We start from the raw sequence: 20,730 nt of genomic DNA, 5'->3' as shown, positions 1-20,730 counted from the left end.
GCTCATTATCTTCCCCTACCCTATACTTCACACTCACTATTCAAGACTTACAGTGTTGTCAATATTATTTTTATAGGTGTTTCGAATGATTGGTATGCAACACTTGATATGCTAAAAGAAAGTTGTCGAATTGCCAGCAGTGTTAATTGGTCAGATGTAGACCTTTCACAGTTCCAAGGTGAGTATTGGGTCTTTTTGACATATAACCAAATACACATGATCCTGTTTTCTCTCATAGATACAAGTTTCGTTGTGGTAGAAATAGATGTCTTCTTTTTTTTTTTTTTAACTGTTTTTTTAACGTTTATTTATTTTTGAGACAGAGAGAGACAGAGCATGAACGGGGGAGGGCCAGAGAGAGAGAGGGAGACACAGAACCTGAAGCAGGCTCCAGGCTCTGAGTTGTCAGTACAGAGCCCGACGCGGGGCTCGAACTCATGGACCGCGAGATCATGACCTGAGCCGAAGTCGGCCACTTAACCGACTGAGCCACCCAGGCGCCCCAGATATCTTCTTATCTAGTGTTTCTTTTGCAGTTGGAGTGTGCTTAAAAATTCTGCAAAATTCATAATTAAGTCCTTTAGTCAGTTGATATAGCAGAGGGTCAGACAAGAGTTCTGAAAGAAGTTTGGCCACATTTAGAATAATTAGGCTTTGAATAATTTTTAAATGTCATTTTGCATTGCATGGGAAAATCACTACCAGTAGAAATCTTGAGGGCTAAAAAAAATTGTGTCTTGTTATTTTCATTGGGATATTTGTAGAACAAACTATGCTAACTGTATTTCTAATGCTTTTCTCATAGGTTTGATGGAGAGTATGAGACAGGCAGATCTCAAGAACTGGTCTTTGGATCAGGTTCAGTTTGCTGATCTCTGTTCTTCTCTTAACCAATTCTTTACACAAACTGGCCTTATCCACTCACAGAGTAATGTTCAGCAAAATGTCTGTCATGGTGCCATGCATCCAGCAAAACCTTCCCAACACATTGGAACAGGTATGGATTTAATTAGCTTCTCGATTTTCTCTCTTTATTTGTGTGAAATTCAGTAAGTGAGGTAACTTGGTATGTTACTTGGTATATTAATGGTGACAGTGATCTGTTTGCATCTTTTTATTTTTAAGAAATGAAATGAATTCAAAGTATTTAAGGTATATTTTAGAAAAATTGAGATAAAGAGACTATATTTTTCTGTCATGATTTCTATGATTCTTTTGTTTACAATTGACTTTCCTTTGTGATCTTTTAAGTTCTCAAACAAGAATTAAATGTTTTAGATACATTTTTATAAGAATATAGTTATGAAGTTATATCAGTTTAAATGTGTATAGACTTGCAAAGAAAATCAGCATGTCTAATTTTATATATCTTCTAAGAATGTTAAGATGTAAATTTCAAAGTTTACTTGAAGAGCACATAATGGTAAATAGTCTCAGTATTTTACTCTTGACTCAAAATTTGTGCTCTGTAGTTTTCATCTCGCTTTCTTACTTTTCTCGTTACCTTTGTAGCCATCTCTGATTACAATGCCTTCTCTTTTCTCAAGTTTCTGTTCTGTAGGTGTTTAATATCCAAGTTCTTTCTTCATTTTAATTTCTTTCCACCTTTTATCTCTTAAGTTGACTTTCTGTTTGTTATTTTGGTTTTATATTTGATGCATTTTTAAAAAGTTCTCTTTTTATTTTATTTACTTATTTTGAGAGAGACAGAGACGGCATGAGTGGGGGAGGGGCAGAGAGAGGGGGAGAGAGAGAGAATCCGAAGCAGACTCTGTGCTGTCTGCACAAAGCCCAGTGCAGGACTTGAACTTACCAAACCGTGAGACTGTGACCTGAGCTGAAACCAGGAGTTGGATGCTTAACTGACTGAGGCATCCAGGTGTCGCCAAAAGTCCTTTCTTTTCTATCCTGAGTGGCTTTCTTCAACCATTATCCTAGCAAATTTCACATATTTGGTCTTCACATATTCTCAAGGTTCCCAGATCTTTCTTTTCCTGAAATCTTTATTTATGTGTCTTTTGATAGAAATCTTCCATCATCTGTGCTTCTTCCACTTGAATAGCTTACCTAACGTGAAACGCTCAGTGGCTATTTGATTTTGATGACTTACTCATTTCATAAATTATATCCAAGAACCTCATTCAGTGCTTGCCATATACCTGAATTTGTTGAGTGCCCTCTATGTGCCTGACAACTAAGCTTCATTTTTTGATAACTCTTTAGCTCCTTCCTGTCTATGTCTTTCTCTGTCACTTCCTTTTTGGTATCTTCCTGATATATACTCTATGAAAAACATTTTTTATTGTAAAAATTCACCATCCCAGTCATCCTTAAATTTATAGTTCAGTGGCGTAAAATATATTCATAACATGCAACTGTCCCCACCATCCATCTCCATAACTCTTTTCATCTTGTAAAGTGGATGATATTCTGTACTTATTAAACAAATTCCCCCCCCCCCCGCCCCACATTCTAACCATCCCTCAACCCCCTGCCAAGGCCCTGGAAGCCACTATTCTACTTTCTGTTTCTGATTTTTGACTAAGTACTTCATGTAAGTGAAACAGTATTTGTCTTTTTGTGACTGGCTTATTTCACTTCGCATCTCTTCATCCATATTGTGGCACGTTAGAATTTCCTTCCTTTTTATGGCTGTGTACTACTGCACTGTATGTGTATACCACATTTGCTTATCCACTCATCTGTTGATGAACACTTAGGATGCTTTCATGTTTTAGCTGTTGTGAATAATGTTGCTGTGAACCTGAGTGTACTGATATTTTTTCAAGGCCTGGCTTTCAGTTCTTTTGGGTGTATATCCATGTCTGGAATTGCTCGATCTTGTGGTAATTCTGTTTCTTTTCTTTTCTTTTTTTAAATATGAAATTTATTGTCGAATTGGTTTCCATACAACACCCAGTGCTCATTCCAACAGGTGCCCTCCTCAATGCCCATCACCCACCTTCCCCTCCCTCCCACCCCCCCCATCAACCCTCAGTTTATTCTCAGTTTTTAAATTTTTTTTTTTTTAACGTTTATTTTTGAGACAGAGAGAGACAGAGCATGAACAGGGGAGGGGCAGAGAGAGAGGGAGACACGGAATCTGAAGCAGGCTCCAGGCTCTGAGCCATCAGCCCAGAGCCCGACGCGGGGCTCGAACTCACGGACCGCGAGATCGTGACCTGAGCTGAAGTCGGACGCCCAACCGACTGAGCCACCCAGGCACCCCTATTCTCAGTTTTTAAGAGTCTCTTATGGTTTGGCTCTGTCCCTCTCTAACTTTTTTTTTCCCTTCCCCTCCGCCATGGTCTTCTGTTAAGTTTCTCAGGATCCATGTAAGAGTGAAAACATATGTTCTTTCTATGTATGACTTATTTCACTTAGCATAACACTCTCCGGTTCCATCCGTGTTGCTACAAAAGGTCATATTTCATTCTTTCTCATTGCCAAGTAGTATTCCATTGTGTATGTAAACCACAATTTTTCTTTATCCATTCATCAGGTGATAGACATTTAGGCTCTTGCCATCATTTGGCTATTGTTGAAAGTGCTGATATAAACATTGGGGTACAAGTGCCCCTATGCATCAGCACTCCTGTATCCTTGGGTAATTCCTAGCAGTGCTTTTGCTGGGTCATAGGGTAGATCTATTTTCAGTTTTTTGAGGAACCTCCACACTGTTTTCCAGAGTGGCTGCAACAGTTTGCATTCCCACCAACAATGCAAGAGGGTTCCCGTTTCTCCACATCCTCACCAGCATCTATAATCTCCTGATTTGTTCATTTTAGTTACTCTGACCAGTGTGAGGTGGTATCTCAGTGTGGTTTTGATTTGTATTTCCCTTATGAGGAGTGACGTTGAGCATCTTTTCATGTGCCTGTTGGCCATCCGGATGTCTTCTTTAGAGAAGTGTCTATTCATGTTTTCTGCCCATTTCTTCACTGGATTATTTGTGTTTCGGGTGTGGAGTTTGGTGAGTTCTTTACAGATTTTGGATACTAGCCCTCTGTCTGATACGTCATTTGCAAATATTTTCTCCCATTCCGTTGGTTGCCTTTTAGTTTTGTTGATTGTTTCCTTTGCAGTGCAGAAGCTTTTTATGTTGATGAGGTCCCAATAGTTCATTTTTGCTTTTAATTCCCTTGCCTTTGGATATGTGTCAAGTAAGAAATTGCTGCAGCTGAGGTCAGAGAGGTCTTTTTCTGCTTTCTCCTCTAGGGTTTTGATGGTTTCCTCTCTCACATTCAGGTCCTTTATCTATTTTGAGTTTATTTTTGTGAATGGTGTGAGAAAGTGGTCTAGTTTCAACCTTCTGCATGTTGCTGTCCAGTTCTCCCAGCACCATTTGTTAAAGAGACTGTCTTTTTTACATTGGATATTCTTTCCTGTTTTGTCAAAGACTGGTTGGCCATACTTTTGTGGGTCCAATTCTGGAGTCTCTATTCCATTCCATTGGTCTATGTGTCTGTTTTTGTGTCAATATCATGCTGTCTTGATGATTACAGCTTTGTAGTAGATGCTAAAGTCTGGGATTGTGATGCCTCCTGCTTTGGTCTTCTTCTTCAGTATCACTTGGGCTATTCGGGGTCTTTTGTGGTTCCATACAAATTTTAGGATTGCTTGTTCTAGCTTCGAGAAGAATGCTGGTGAAATTTTGATGGGGATTGCATTGAATGTGTAGATAGCTTTGGGTAGTATTGACATTTTAACTATTCTTCCAATCCATGAATGGAATGTTTTTCCATTTCTTTGTATCTTCTTCAATTTCCTTCATAAGCTTTCTATAGTTTTCAGCATACAGTTTCTTGGTTAGATTTATTCCTAGGTATTTTATGATTCTTGGTGCAATTGTGAATGGGATCAGTTTCTTTATTTGTCTTTCTGTTGCTTCATTATTACTGTATAAGAATGCAACTGATTTCTGTACATTAACTTTGTATCCTGCAACTTTGCTGAATTCATGTATCAGTTCTGGCAGACTTTTGGTGGAGTCTGTCGGGTTTTCCATGTATACATGTCATCTGCAAAAAGTGAGAGCTTGACTTCATCTTTGCCAATTTTGATGCCTTTGATTTCCTTTTGTTGTCTGATCATTGATGCTAGAACTTCCAACACTATGTTAAACAACAGCGGTGAGAGTGGACATCCCTGTCGTGTTCCTGATCTCAGGGGGAAAGCTCTCAGTTTTTCCCCATTGAGGATGATATTAGCTGTGGGCTTTTGATAAATGGCTTTTATGATGTTTAAGTATGTTCCTTCTATCCCAACTTTCTCGAGGGTTTTTATTAAGAATGCTGAATTTTGTCAAATGCTTTTTCTGCATTGATTGACAGAATCATATGGTTCTTTTCTTTTCTTTTATTAATGTGATGTATCACATTGATTGATTTGCGAATGTTGAACCAGCCCTGCAGCCCAGGAATGAATCCCATTTGATCATGGTGAATAATTCTTTTTATATGCTGTTGAATTAGATTCATTAGTATCTTATTGAGAATTTTTGCATCCATATTCATCAGGGATATTGGCCTGTAGTTCTCTTTTTTTTGCTGGGTCTCTGTCTGGTTTAGGAATCAAAGTAGTGCTGGCTTCATAGAATGAGTCTGGAAGTTTTCCTTCCTTCAATTTTTTGGAACAGCTTGAGAAGGATAGGTATTATCTCTGCTTTAAATGTCTGGTAGAATTCCCCAGGGAAGCCATCTGGTCCTGGACTCTTATTTGTTGAGAGATTTTTGATAACTGATTGAATTTCTTTGCTGGTTATGGGTCTGTTCAAGTTTTCTATTTCTTCCTGTTTGAGTTTTGGAAGTGAGTGGGTGTTTAGGAATTTGTCCATTTCTTCCAGGTTGTCCAGTTTGTTGGCATATAATTTTTCATAGTATTCTCTGATAACTGCTTGTATTTCTGAGGGGTTGGTTGTAATAATTCCATTTTCATTCATGATTTTATCTATTTGGGTCATCTCCCTTTTCTTTTTGAGAAGTCTGGCTAGAGGTTTATCAATTTTGTTTATTTTTTCACAAAACCAACTCTTGGTTTCATTGATCTGCTCTACAGTTTTTTTAGATTCTATATTGTTTATTTCTGCTCTGATCTTTATTATTTCTCTTCTGCTGGGCTTGGGGTGTCTTTGCTGTTCTGCTTCTATTTCCTTTAGGTGTGCTGTTAGATTTTGTATTTGGGATTTTTCTTGTGTTTTGAGATAGTCCTGGATTGCAAAAACATCTCATCCTCAGGTTGAAGAAGCAAAGAGGAGTGAGGAAAGAAATCGCTCAAAGTCTCTGCAGTAGAGATTGTGACCTGAATGGACTTCTGGAACAAAAACCACTTCTGAAATACATGATTTCCACTCATTCACAGGCAGATCTATCCTACTTTAGGTCTTCAGAGATCCCCACTGTGCCAAGCTCAGGGTCTAGCACTGGCGGGAGCTCCACCCTGGGTTGCGGAAGTAATCCAAGTTACTGCTTGACTGTGGTTAGCAGCAGGGTTATCAGCGAATAGCTCTCTTCCAGTCGGTCGGTCTGCCAAAAGCCGAGCCAGGCTTTTCACCGAGAACCCTCTTAGCAAGCTTCCCTGTTTCATTTTTTTGAGGAACCACCATACTGTTTTTCACAGTGGCTATACCATTTTACAATCCCACTAACAGTGTACAAGGGTTCCAGTTTTTCTGCGTCGCCAACATTTGTTATTTTCTGGGTTTTTTTTTTTCTCTTTCTTTTAAAAAAAAAATAGTTATTGCGTGTGAGGTGGTATCTCATTGTAGTTTTGATTTGCATTCCTTGATAATTAGTGATACTGAGCAGCTTTTCATCTGCTTATTGGCCATTTTTGGATCTTCTTTGGAGAACTGTCTATTCAAGTCCTTTGTCCATTTTTTAATTGGGTTGTGTTTTTGTTTTGTTGCTGAGTTTTTAGTAGTTTTTGTTAGTAGTAGTTCTTGATATTTCTGGTTATTAACCCTTTGTCAGGTACATGATTTGCAGATATTTTCCTTTATTATTTTGTTTTCTTTTTTTACTGTGTTGATAGTATCTTTTGATGCACAGTTTTTAAATTTTTCATGGAGTCCAGCTCATCTGTTTTTTGTTGCCTGTGACTTTGGTATGCTATCCAAGAAATCATTGCCAAATCCAATGTTATGTAGCTCTTTCCCTATGTTTTCATCTAAGAATTTTATGGTTTAGGTCTTGCATTTAAGTCTTTGACCCATTTTGAGTTAATTTTTGTATATGCTGTCAGATAAGAGTCCAGTTTCCTGCTTTTGCGTATGTATATCCAGGCTTTTCCTAGCTGAAAAGACGGTCCTTTCCCCATAGAAAGGTTTGACACCTTTGTCAAAAATCATTTGACCAGGGGCTCCTGGGTGGCTCAGTCAGTTGGGCGTCTGACTCTTGGTTTCAGCTCAGGTCGTGATCTCATGGTTCATGGGTTCAAGCCCCACATTGGGCCCCACACTGACAGCACAGGGCCTGCTTAGGATTTTCTCTCCCTCTCCCTCTGCCCCTTCCCCACCCCCTCTCAAAATAAATACACAAACTTGAAAAAAAATCATTTGACTATATACACAAGAGTTCGTTCCTGGGTTCTGTGTTCTATTTCAGTGTTCTTACTATATTTGTCTTTATGCCAGCACCACATTATTTCAGCTACTATGTTTTTGTAGTAAGTTTTGAAATCAGGAAGTGTGAGTCTGCCAGCTTTGTTGTTCAAGATAGTTTTGGCTCTTCAGGGTCTCTTGAGATTCCCTATACATTTTAGGATGGAATTTTCTGTTTTTGCCAAAAAGAAAAAATGGATTTTTGATACAGATTACATTGACTCTGTAGATCACTTTGGATAGTATTGACATCTTAACAGTATTGTCTTCCAGTCTGTGAACGTGAGATACGTTTTCATTTAATTTATGTTGTCTTGAATTTCTTTCAGCAATGTTTTTGTAGTTTTCATTGTACAAGTCTTAAACTTCTGTAATTAATTCCTAAGTATTTTTTATGCCATTGTAAATTGACTTATTTCTATAATTTCCTTTTTCAGATTGCTCATTGTGTAAAAATGGAACTGATTTTTGCATATTGGCTTTGTATCCTCTACTTTGCTGGATTTACTTATTCTGACAGTTTGCTTACTTTGGGGGTGGAAACTTTGGAGGTTTTTACATATAAGATCGTATCTGTGAGCTGAGATAAATATACTTTTTCCTTTCTGATTTTGATGCCTTTTATTTCTCTTTCTTGCCTAATTGCTCTGGCTAGAACTCCCAGTAGTATGGTGAATGAAAGTGGTAAAAGTCGACATCCTTGCTGTGTTTTTGGTCTTAGAAAAGTTTTCAAGTCTTTCACCATTGAACATAATGTTGCTGTGAGATTTCCGAATATGGTTTTTAACATGTTAAAGTAGCTTCCTTTTATTCCTAGTTTGTGTTTTTATTATGAAACTTTCATCATTAACTTCCCCTGCATCAATTGAGATGAGCGTGTAGGTTTATCCCCCCTTTATTCTGTTAGTGTGGTGTATTGCATTGATCAATTTTCATATGTTGGACTACCCTTTTATATTCCAGAAATAATCTCACTTGGTCATGGTGTTTAATCCTTCTAATATGGTATTAAATTAATTTTGCTTGTATTTTGTTTAGAGTTTTTGGATCAGTGTTCATAAAGGACATTGGTCTGTAGTTTCCTTGTTAGGTGTCTTTGTCTCACTTTGGTATCAGGCTAATTTTGGCCTCATAGGATGAGTTAGGAAGTGCTTCCTGTCTTTCAGTGTTTTGGAAAAGTTTGAGAAGGATTGGTGTTAGTTATTTAAATGTTTGGTATAATTCACCAGTGAAGCTCTTAGGTCCAAGGCTTTTCTTTGCTGATAGATTTTTGATTAACTGATTCAATCTTATAGTTTTAAGTGTATTCAGATTTAGTCTTGGTGGCTCTTGTGTTTCTAGGAATTTGTTCATTTCATCTAGGTTATCCAATATATTAGTGTACAGTTGCTCGTAGTACTCTCATATGATCCTGTTTTTTTACTTTTTGATCAGTTTTAGTAATTTTTTTAATGTTTATTTTATTTTTGTGAGAGAGCGAGCAAGCAAGCACAAGTGGGGAAGGGCAGAGAGGGAGACACAGAATCCGAAGCAGGCTCCAAGCTCTGAGCTGTCTACACAGAGCCCAACATGGGGCTTGAACTCAAACTGTGAGATCATGACCTGAACCACAGTTAGGTGTTTAACTGACTGAGCCACCCAGGTGCCCCATTTTTTATCCATTGTACTATCACCACTTTCATTTCTGATTTTATCCGTTCTCTATTTTATTTATCTCTGCTCTAATCTTTATGATTTCCTTCTTTCTGATAGCTTTGGATTTATTCTGTTCTTTTTTTGTAGGTCTTTTTTTTTTTTTTTTAAATTTTTATTTATTTTGAGAGAGGTATTGAGTGTGCACCAGCATGGGAGGGGCAGAGGGAGAGAATCCCAAGCAGGCTAACAGTCAGCACAGAGCTTGATGCAGGTCTTGAACTCATGAACCATGAGATCGTGACCTGAGCTGAAATTGAGTCAGACACTTAACTGAGCCACCCAGGTGCCCCTGTAGGTCTTAAAATTGTAAAGTTAGGTTTTTGATGGAGATCTTCCTTGTTTTTATGTGTTTATGACTATAAATTTCCCCCTCGACACTACTCTGGCTGTTCCATAAGTCTCCATATGTTGTTTTGTTTACATTTGCCTCTAAGTATTTTCTAATTTTTCTTATGATCTCTTCTTTGATCTGTTAGTTGTTTGAGGGTTGTTTTAACTTCCAAAAATTTGAGAATTTTCCAGTTTACTTCTGTTACTGATTTCTAACTTCATCCTGTTGTGGTCAGAGAAGATACTTTGTATATCTTATCATTTAAAATCTATTGAGACTTAATGTGGAGCCTAAATATGGTCTGTCCTATGAAATGTCCAGGTGCACTTGAGAAGAATGTGTATACTATACTGTTTTGGGTAGAATGTTCTGTATTTGTCTGTTAGATCTAGTTGGTTTATTGTGTTCTCTGTTTCCTTACTTATCTTCTGCCTGGTTGTTCTTTCCATTATTGAGTGTGGGGTATTTACATCACCAATTATTATTGCAGAGTTGTTTATTTCTCCTTTCCATTCTGTCAGTTTTTGCTTCATATTTTTTGTGGTCTATTATTAGGTGCATAAGGTGTTTATAATTGTTATGTCTTTTTGCTGTATTAAACCTTTTGTTGATATATAATGTCCTTCTTTGTCTTTGTAACCTTTTTTGATTGAAAGTCTGTCTGATACTAATGTAGTAATCCCTGTTCTCTTTGGTTGCTTTTTGGCATGGAATATCTTTTTCAATCCTTCCACTTTCATTTTATGTGTGTCTTTGGATGTAAAGTGAGTCTTTTATAGATATGTGTTCTTACATATTCTGCCAGTCTCTGTCTTTTGATTGGAGAATTTGATCCCTTCACATTTAAAGTAATTACTGGTGAGTGATTTCTGTCATCTATAAGGTTTTATAGGTTTTTGACACTTATTTTTGCATTACTGTCTTCTTTTGTATTTAGTTGATTTTTTGGAGTGAAATATTTGAATTCTTTCACATTCCTTTTGTGTATATTGCATAGCTCTTTGTGGTTGCCATGGGTTTTACATTTACCATCCTAAAGTTATAACACTCTAATTTGAATTTCTATCAGTTTAACTTCTATAATACACAAAACCTCAGTTCCTTTACAGCCCCATCTCTACCCCTTTTGGTTGCTGACATCACATAATCACTTCTTTATACATAGTGTGCCCAAAAATATATATTAATAATTCCTTTAAATGCATTCATCTCTTAAATTATGTAGAAAACAACATGTGGAGTTACAAATGAAAGTTACAATAATATAAGCTTCTAGACTAATCGTTTTTAGAAAATATATTAGTCTCTTTAGTCGTGTAGAGAAGAAAAAGTAGTTCTAGATTGTTGCTGCAGTAATACTAGCTCTTATGATAGCTCATGTATTTACCTTTTTTGAGATCTGTATTTCTTCATACAGCTTTGAGTTACTGTCTAGTGTCCTTTTATTTCACCCTGCACAACTCCCTTGAGCATTTCTTGGAGGGCAGGTCTAATGGTAACAAACTTCTTTAGCTTTTGTTTATCTGGAAATGTCTTATTTTCTCCCTCCCTCTTGAAAAGGACAGTTTTGTTGGGTGTAGCAATTCTTGGTTGACACTTTTTCTTTTAGCACTTTGAATAGCTTAGCCCACTGACTTCTGACTCCCAGCATTTCTCATGAAAAATCTTCTATCTTATTGAGGTTCCTTTGTATGTGACAAGTCACTTCCCTCTCCTTTTAAGATTGTCTCTTTATCTTTGGCTTTTGAAAATTTGATTATAATATGTCCCTTGACACGTGGGTCTCTTGACTTGATCTTACTTAGAGTTTGTTGAACTTCTTGGATGTTTTCATTCCTCTCTTACCAAATTTGGGTTGTTTTCAGCCATTATATTTTCAAACATTTTCTCTACTCCCCCCAACCCCCACTTCTTCTGGAACTCCCACAATGCAGACTTGGTCTGTTTGATAGTGTCCCACAGGTCCTTAGGCTCTGTTTGTTTTGTTTTTTTAATTTTTTTCAAATTTTTTTCTTTGGTTACTTAAGCCTAGATAATTTTCATTGTCTTATCTTCAAGTTTGCTGATTCTTTCTTCTGACTGCTCAAATTTATCTTTGAATTCTGTAGTGAATTTTTCATTTCGGTTCTAGAATTTTATTTCTTTTGAGGTTTTCTATCTCTTTATTGGTATTTTCAGTTTGTTCATACATTCTTTTTTTTAAAGTTTTTTTAAGTTTATATATTGGGGGCGGGCAGAGAGAGAGAGAGGGAATGAATCTCAAGCAGGCTCCATGCTGACAGTGAGCCCAAAGCAGGGCTCAAACCCACCCACAAACTATGAGATCATGACTTGAACCGAAATCAAGAGTCAGATCCTTAACTGAATGAGCCACCCGTGCACCCGTGACTTTTTTTCATCTTCCTTTAGTCTTTGAGCATCTTTTAAGACAGTTGTTTTAAAGTCTTTGTGTAGTAGGTCTGTCATCAGATCTTTTTCAAGGGCAAGTTTTACTGATTTATTCTTACCTTGGGGCATACTATTTTGTTTATTTGTATGCCTTGTGATTTTTTTTTTGGTTGAAAACTAGACACTTGAATCTAATAGTGTGGTACTTATGGAAACCAGATTATTTCCTTTCCCCGGGGTTTGCTGTTTTCAAATATTGTTTTTGCCTATTGTTTTTGTTTTCTTGGTTGTTGCAAGGTGTCCTTGTGCTAAGGTTTTCCCTAAAGTCTTCTCAGGTCTTCTCGGAGCCTGTGCTTTTTCTCTTGGTGTCGGTGGTCACTTTCTAATTTTCCCAGTATACGTAGTTGTTTTTCACTGTCCTAGTTTTTAATGTCTGTCTCTCAAAAAAGTAAAAAGAGGAAAATGAAAGAGGGAGGAAAAGGGGCAGTAGCCCCCTTTAAAGCCCAGGAAATCAGTTTGTGTTAGGTGAGGAGCTTGCAGCATTGGTAGAAGGTACGACATGACCACCCTCCTTTTTGTCTGTATCTCTGTGATCAGATTACAGATCCCTAGTATTTGGAGAACAGTGTCCTTTTTTCCCACCCTGGCTCCTGCCAGCTGTCTAAGTTCGAGGAACACAGGAACAGCTGCCTGCAATGGGGTAGGGAGGAGGGATAAGTTCAGAAACTTGGGCTTTTTGTTTAATGTGGGTGTCCATTTATTCCTGTGATCCTTGTTTATTCCCATCATTCTTCTGTAATTGTCACCTCGCTCTCCCTTTAAGAATTACTAAGCTAAGAAAGAGAAATGAAACAAATATAAAAACAGAATTAATCTCCATAAAAATCAGTTGTCTTTTGATTGTGACTTGAATTTTTAAGGATGAGTAGAAAGAGAGCTAAGATTTTACAAGACAGAGGCTGAGAAGTCACTGATAAATGAGTGACCATATTACTCAAAGTGGCATAGTCCCTCCACCCTGGTGCAGTGTTTAGAAATTGCACCAGCCACTCATGTAAAGCCTCATCAGCACTTGGGGGCAGGATTTTTCCTCTAAGAATATACTAGAGCTGCAGCTTAGTGTAACTTTTCTCCTTTCTTTTCTTCCTAAATCTTCAGTATGGGAAATTGGCCAAAGAGTTTAGTTCTGACTGTAAACTTTGCTATAAAAAGTCATGTTATCTTGGGAAGCAGTGGCTGGAAGTCAGAGGTCTGGGTTCTGTTCTGGTTCTGTCTTATTTTTCCTCTGGTCTTAGGTCCTCATTTGCATGAACAGAGGTAGGCCTGAATTAGACTGTTTCAGAGGCTGTTTTAAGCATGGACAGTCTGACATTCCAGTGACAGGTAAAAACTTGTGAGCAGCCAAATACAGTGTTCCTGCCATGAGTATCGTTTTAGTTTCCTCTGGGAAAATGGTTGCTGTTTTCTAGTTTGATTACAGCAGTGGTAGAATGCAATTGTAATTTGTGTGACACAATAGAATACCTAAGGGAGAAATAGCCTTTCCAGAATTCCAGATGGTCCATACAATGTGAGCCAGTGTTATGGTTCTTTTTCCCCAGGAGTAATTGGTGGTGGGCTTATGATGTTTGCTTCCCTCTCTTCCTACTTTGCATTAGGATGCAATGTAATTGACATTTTAGAGCTGTTACACTTAATGGCTCCTGTCAACAAAAATATATTAAGAACCTTCTGAAATGCCATTCAAATGAGATTTCTATTTCCCTTCTCCACACTTCTGAATAATACATTTTTGATCACCTTTACTTGGTATAACTCTGTTAAACTTGTGCAGATCTTTCCTGTCATTTTGTGCCCCCATTCACTTTGTTAATCAGCTAGGGCACTTACAGATAGGTCTGCTTTGAAAGTGAGAAAATCAGGGACATAGGGACAGTGGTTACTAGAAAGAGCCTGTGATTTAGGAGAACTGGATTGTAGCCCTACCCTTGTCAAACTGATATTCTTTGGGCAAGTCTGCTTAGTCTCTCTGAGTCTCGGTTGCCTCAGCCATAAAATGGGGATAATCCCTGTCTTGCCCTCATTTTGGACTTAATGGGAGGCTCAGATGGTAATAGATATGAAAATGCTTTTGAACTGTTATGAAATAATATAACAACAACAATAGAGACATATAACTTGCTTTCAGGCCTCCAGACAGTAAGAGGCAGAGCTGGAATTAGCATCGTGTACTCACATCCAGCCTGGCACCATGTTCGAGAAGCCAGCACCACCTTTTGGTAGTTTTAGCATCTGAAAGGAGTAATTTTTCTTTCTCTTTTCTTCCTTGCCTTACCTGCTTAATTTAGTTTTAGGTAACAATTGTATTAAGATTTTAATGTTTAACTTGTTTATTTATGGCAATATGTTTTCCTTTCTGTTTTTCAATCTGATTAGGAAATTTGTACATAGACTCCAGGCAAAATCTCCCTCCTTCAGTGATGCCGCCCCCTGGTTACCCTCACATCCCACAGGCACTCAGCACTCCAGGAACGACTATTGCAGGTAATTTGGGCTGTGTTGTGTTGCATTTGGTACTCAGAGGGTAATATGGAAAAGCTTTAGCTGTCTCAGCAGCGAACAAGGCCATTGAGGAGGGAGTAAACTCCTTGGTGAGGGAGGATGGGGTGTGGGGTGCACAGTTACTTGGCTTCAGTGCTGAGGAAGGGGATTCAAGTGCCATTTGCTCTTTAGGCCATTTGACCTGAAGTCTCTTCGATGCTATGATTCTAATTGTTGTCCTGCCTCTCTAATGAGGTCCAGGGCATAGAGCTTGTCCTGGGGTCTTAGAAATCTTTGAGGCTTTTTGACTTTGATGGGACTTGAGCAGGCTTCAAGAACTTGCTTTGATTAGCTCCTACGTATTCTGTTCCATTCATTCTGCTGAAGTCCCCCCCACCTCTAGTTTCTAAGGAAGCCTCTTACAGAAGAGGTAAGTTGCAGGAGTCACTGGTTCATAAGCTTTCCCCCCTAGGTTCCTGAATACAGGATAAGTTACATTTACCAGGGCAGCAAAGGCAGGCACGTGGTTAGAGGTGGAAGGGAGCTTAAGGACTATCTAGACGAGGAAATGGAGGCTCAGAAGTTGAGATAACTTGCTCAGAGCCCCCAGTTTGGCTGAGTTGCCAAACCAGGACTCAAGCCTTGATATCTCGATTTAGAGTTCGTTGTTTTTCTCGTGTACCACACTGCCCCCTCCACTTAGGCTGCTTGAGGAGCAGAATGGTGATGTGCAGATAGGAACTCAAAACCCCCAAAGAACTGTGTGCCAGGTAATAGTGAAGGAGGAGTTGGGGGCCAAGTGACCTGTTCTTTGGTGAACAGGAAAGAATAAGTGTTATCTGTCCTCAGCACTCACCAGGAACTTGAAAGTGGCAAGATAGGGTAGTTAAGACTCTGGCACTGGATTCGCAGGGTTTGCATTCTGGTGCTTTGCCACTTGATAGCTGCCTAACCTTACTATTTCCACTTCCTTCTCTGTTAAAGAGAGCTCACAACACTACCTAACTCCTAGGGTTGTTAAGAGAATTGAATGAAGATTATAGGCAAATCACTTAAATTAGTGCTTGGCACATAGTTAAGATATTTATAAGTTAAAAAACAAATATAGGCATTTCTGCTGTACTGTGATGTATTGAAAACCTTAGCATTTTGTAAAACGGTACATTAAAAATGGCAGGGCTTTGCTTATAAGAAAAATGAGATCAGCAGCAGACTACTTGAAACTTTGTAATCAGGTCAAGCAAGCCAAACAAAAACTGTAATCATCCAGTAAAAAAATCTGCATGAAAAGGATATGTTTAATTCCTGATAAAAGAATGAATTCTGCAAGTAAACAGAGATTATTACTTTTAAAAAAAAAATCTGGTTTGGAAAGGGGTTTGTCAAAGCCATGGTGACAAGGGCAGAACGCACCAAAATTGCAGAGCACCAGCTCTTGCACACGGCCACAAAAATCTAAGAAGAGGAACGTGGAGAGCGGGCGCCCTGTCCTGCACTCAGGGCCTCCGGCACTCAGCCATGCTGATATCCTCTGTGTTTACCCGCTGTTACTTGGTGGCACAAAAGTTAACTTGCTGGTGGGAATTCATGATGACCCAGTGTGACCTCACTGGTACACTGACATCATTCTCCTTTTCCCATTCTCATGGGAGCCAGTTCATGTTGCTGAAACACAGATTGATGCAGGACAGACTAAGAGAAAGGGTTGTGCCCACACTTGGGCACTCTAGCATTCTTTTTATGCCCTCCTTGCTACCTCCTGGTTTAATCCAACAGGTGTGGGTTTTGGAGCCAAGTGAATGGAGTTCAGATCACTTCCCTTTACTAGTTGGATGACCTTGGGTAACTTGCTCATTCTGTTAAACCCAGGCCTTGTTATTTATAAAATGAGGATCATAAGAGCCACCTTGGTGAAGGCTCTTACGTAGATTAGAGCGATAATGTGGCTGAGTGCCTGGCACATAGTAAGTACTCAATCAGTGTTCATTTATTTATTTCTTCTCTACCCAAGTCACTGTTGACATTGCCTCCTTCCTTCTAGGCCATCACGGAGCCATGAACCAGCAGCACATGATGCCTTCCCAAGCCTTCCAGATGCGGCGCTCTCTGCCTCCAGATGACATCCAGGATGACTTTGATTGGGATTCAATTGTGTAGAGCTTGTTTCTGCAAAGGCACCAGACCCCAGCATCACCTTTCTGTGCAGTGAAGGGAAAGCTTTCAGAGAATCCAGTCGAGAAAACAAAGTTGCTAATCACTTTACCGATGTTATCAAAATTTCTTTTGAAGACAATCAAAAAGATTTTAGCTGGATAAATTACTGCTTTTATCTGACCCAAACAAGTACTACATGTTTGTCTCCCTGCCAGCTGCCCTATGTAGCTCCTAACTGTTGTGTGATTTGAACGGCTTTTGCATATTTGTGTCAGTTCGATGTTGACCACAAGTGCCAGACTGATTTTTCAGACAGAGCCTATTTTGCTGCAAGCAGTTTATAGATACATATGTGTAAATATATGTACAAAAATTACTGAAAGGCTTCAGTTTTTCTAATTGGATTATTACGTCTTGGAAAGAAAGTTAACTGTGAGTTTTTATTCCTCGTTAGGCTATTTTCTGCAGGATGCTTTTAACTGATGAAGGCAACTGAAAGGAAATGGATTTTTTCAAAGCCCAGTTCCCCTCACTTAATCTGCTTTTCAGAAACATGGGCATTGAGTTCTACTCAGTAAGGACCCAGAGTTTGATGCTTTCCAAACAGTCCAGAGGGGCATGTTGTTCCTGAGCAGCATAAAGAACTGACCAAATTTGTTCTGATGCTTGGGGGGATTATAGAGTTTATGTTGTACCTTTTCCATGTCTGTTTCCCTAAATCTGCATTATAACAGTTCTAAAATTTCTTTGATCGATTAGCAGCTGGGCATATTGCTCAGCTCTTTAACAAAATCATTGCCTCCATATTCACTCTTGTATTTATTATTCAGAAGTGTTATTTTAATATTTATTGCTACCTTCTGTGAATGCTCAGCTCCTATTGGGTTCATTAAGGAGAAGTGCGGTGTCTGAAAGCACAGAATTGTTTTTCTTAAGAGTTTACAGACAAGACAATCAGAAAGATTGTGTCATTCTCTTTGTCGGCACATGTCTCTGTCTTAGCATTCCTGCTGATTGAGACTTACTAGCTAAATAGAATTTTTCTGGAATTTGAATCAGAGTTCATTTGGGCAGTAGAACAGCAGGGCACTGTTTATAAAGCAGGTTTCCTCACTCATTCTCTTTCCACTTAGGAAGCACTGAAAGGAGGGTAGAGCCACACATAGATTTTATTTGCCTCAGTCTTCAGTGCAGATGTCATTAAGTGGTTTGCTGTTTCTGTTGTCCTTTGTCTGTGTATGCATGACATTTGGTTACTTTCCTTGAAATGCAGCCTGCCTCTTTGAGGTTTTTATTAGTTGTTTTTTTTTGTTTTGTTTTGTTTCATATCATATCATAGTTACTTTGCATGGATTGATTGTCTTAGTTTTATAATAAAAGTAACAGAAATTAGATTTTTTTTTTAATGAATAGATTTTTGATTGGTTCTTTAGACCATAAAAAGGTGGAATTTCTTTCAGTTATGATGGGGGAATGATCTGTTCCATCAAATCAAGGGGTAATCACTGCTCACTGGTTGCTTTTCAGCATCTCTAGTCTCTACAGCCATGCTTACTAAATCACTCCAGTTAGCCTTAGTGATTTTGTGGTTGAGTGTCCTCTGCTGGAACTAGACAGACATCTTTGTTTCTGTATGTGTGTGTGTGAGAGTGTTTGTCACTGTGTGTGGCTATTTTGTTTTAATAGAGTGTTGCCTTTAATGAATCACTGGGAGGCCAGCCACGGTAAAAGGCTGATGAGGTTGGGGAGAAAGGAAGGGCTTTTATGTTCTTGTTGTTTGGACCTTGCTTGGCATGAAAAATGAAGCTCGGTTCCAGCCCCTTGGCTCGGTGAAAATCGGAGGATTCTGGCAAGGCAGCCAACAGGCAGGCCCCTCTTACGTGGATCGGAGGCAAGATGAGATAGCAGCCTGCAGAGCAAACACTTGGAAAAATGGGGGTGATTTTCAATAGTCTGCTCAAGTCACTGTTTTCTAGATACCACAAAAGCTGTTTTGAAACTTTAAATTGCTTGGGTAGCAATGTGCACTTTAAACAATTTGGGTATTGGAATGCAGTCTTACATTGAATGATTTGAGTAGAAACCACTGATGAAGATTTTACAAATTGTGTGAAGCTGATTTCCCATTTGGCAATCATTTACTGATTTGCAGTGATCAATATTTTTATGAGAATTTAAACCTAACCACACATGTCCCTGGAGGCAGAGCCTCCACTTGGACCCATCCCACCCTTGTGACTCAGGTGGCCCGGGAGCCCAGGACAGGCCTTCGTGGGGGGCGCCAGACAGCCGGAGTTACCTGGTGAGGTGCAGCGCATCCCCTCTGGCGGCTGTTTCTGTTGCTAGTTGTCAGTGCAGAACAAGCTCTGTCTTGGGTTTAAATTGACCGAAGACTCTTGGGGAAAAGAATAATAAATGCATATAATCAGATGGGGGCACTCTGTCCAGGAGAATAATCCGACTGGCATTTGTGGCAGTTTTTGAAATGTAAACGTATTCATGTGTGTTCTTGTAAATACATGTCTCTCAGATGTCCTTTGAAGTGGGAGGGAATCAATCCGGGGATTATTTCAAATGGAATAGAGTATTTTGATATTGTTCATTCAGAGGGTGATGTGTACATATCTATATTGTATATATGTGATGAAAATGCATTGGCTTTTTGTGCAAACACAATCTGCTCTCTGTACTGCTGTTGGACAGTGTTTTAATGTTTCTACAGTTTTGCTATTGCACGATTTCATATTTTGCCTCTATGATGAACGGCACCCATTCTTTGTAACTGTTTAGTGCTGTAAAGAAATATCCCAAGTGTCATTAGGATTGTTGCTGCCAGACTGATATGCATGAATGGCACTTAAAATAAATATATTATGTTAACTCTATTTACAACACCAGTTGGCCTGTGTCATTTGCTACAGTTGAGGGAACAAGATTGGAGCCAGTCCTGATGCAGAAACTTGCAGTCAGTGCTTGTGGTCTTGGAGATTGTTTGTCCCATTTGTTGCTGCCTTTAGGAATATCTCACTAGCTCTAAGAAGAACTTCCTTAGTTTCTCTGAGCCTCGTTTTCCTCATTTGCAGTGCTTCTAAAATGAGAATAATAATACCTGTCTCCTAGAGTTGTAGTGGGATTAAATAAATCAATGCATTTATACATTTAGAACAGTATCAGAACACAAAAAAGTACTCAGCGTGTGCCAGGTGTGATGCTAAGTAGATACTGTTATTCTCATGGTATGGGTACAATGGCTCCCCCAGATCCTTTGTTGGAAGTGACAGAGCTGAGTTTGAATCTGGGTCATTTGAATCCAATGTCGTGTTCTTTTACACCATCCTCCATTACTTCCAGGAAATTCTCCTACCTTCCCCCTATCTTTGGCCCCTGTTCTTGCCCCCGTGCGGCCTTCCCAGAGAGCTACTTCTAAAGGTGAAAGTGGAGCTTCTTAAAGTTTGCCGAACAGACACCAGCTCAAGCCTTTCCATGAGAAAGCCACAACCCCTGCCTTTAGCGAGTGCAGACTTCTCCGGGACAGGTGCGGACAGCAGCTGGGGGGAGCAGCCTTGGCACAGCAAAGTTCTGCTGGTGAGGAGGTGGGTCATGCTGAGGGCTGAGGCAATGGTTTAGGAAGGCCTCAGGCTGGCATGGGCTGTTTCATTTGAGTCTTAAAAGGGCCCTGGACAGACCGGAGAAGGTTTTTCCATTTATACTACTGGGCCAGGCACGAAAGCTAGACCAGCAGAGGGCTGGAGTTTGAAGCGGGAGTAGTTGTGGCTTGTCGGGGAAGAACCAAGCACAGTGATCCTAGGAGGTAAGTGATGGTGGCCCAGCTTGACTGACATGACAGGTGCAGAGGCTAAGCACTGGGCAGGGAGCAACGTGGATGGAAGTGGACTTGAAGTTGCAGTCTGCCTCCCTCAGGAAAGGTAGGGCTTCCTGCCCAGGGCCTCTTGCTACTTCTAACTTAACTGTACATCACTGCTAGGAAAAGCTACTTATTGCAACTTTACAGTTGGGGAAA

At 39.3% G+C, this 20,730-nt stretch overlaps 1 protein-coding gene across 8 annotated transcripts in view; it reads left to right on the top strand.

Moving 5' to 3' along the window:
* The window catches only part of FOXJ3 (forkhead box J3), a 153,630-nt gene extending 134,036 nt beyond the window's left edge, over positions 1-19,594 (top strand). For all 8 annotated transcript variants that reach the window (XM_040469838.1, XM_040469839.1, XM_040469840.1 and 5 more), the window contains 4 exons: positions 77-178; positions 806-997; positions 14,451-14,558; positions 16,597-19,594. In XM_040469838.1, the coding sequence (XP_040325772.1) occupies positions 77-178; positions 806-997; positions 14,451-14,558; positions 16,597-16,712 (518 nt within the window). In that variant the 3' untranslated portion in view covers positions 16,713-19,594. The remainder of the gene's footprint in view (positions 1-76; positions 179-805; positions 998-14,450; positions 14,559-16,596) is intronic.
* The last annotated feature ends 1,136 nt before the right edge of the window (positions 19,595-20,730 follow it).

Source organism: Herpailurus yagouaroundi, unplaced genomic scaffold (assembly GCF_014898765.1).
Source record: "Herpailurus yagouaroundi ecotype Mexico unplaced genomic scaffold, PumYag 77, whole genome shotgun sequence".
NCBI classification, from domain to species: domain Eukaryota; kingdom Metazoa; phylum Chordata; class Mammalia; order Carnivora; family Felidae; genus Herpailurus; species Herpailurus yagouaroundi.
The sequence above is the reverse complement of the archived record's forward strand: the minus strand, read 5'-3'. Positions and strand labels throughout refer to the sequence as shown.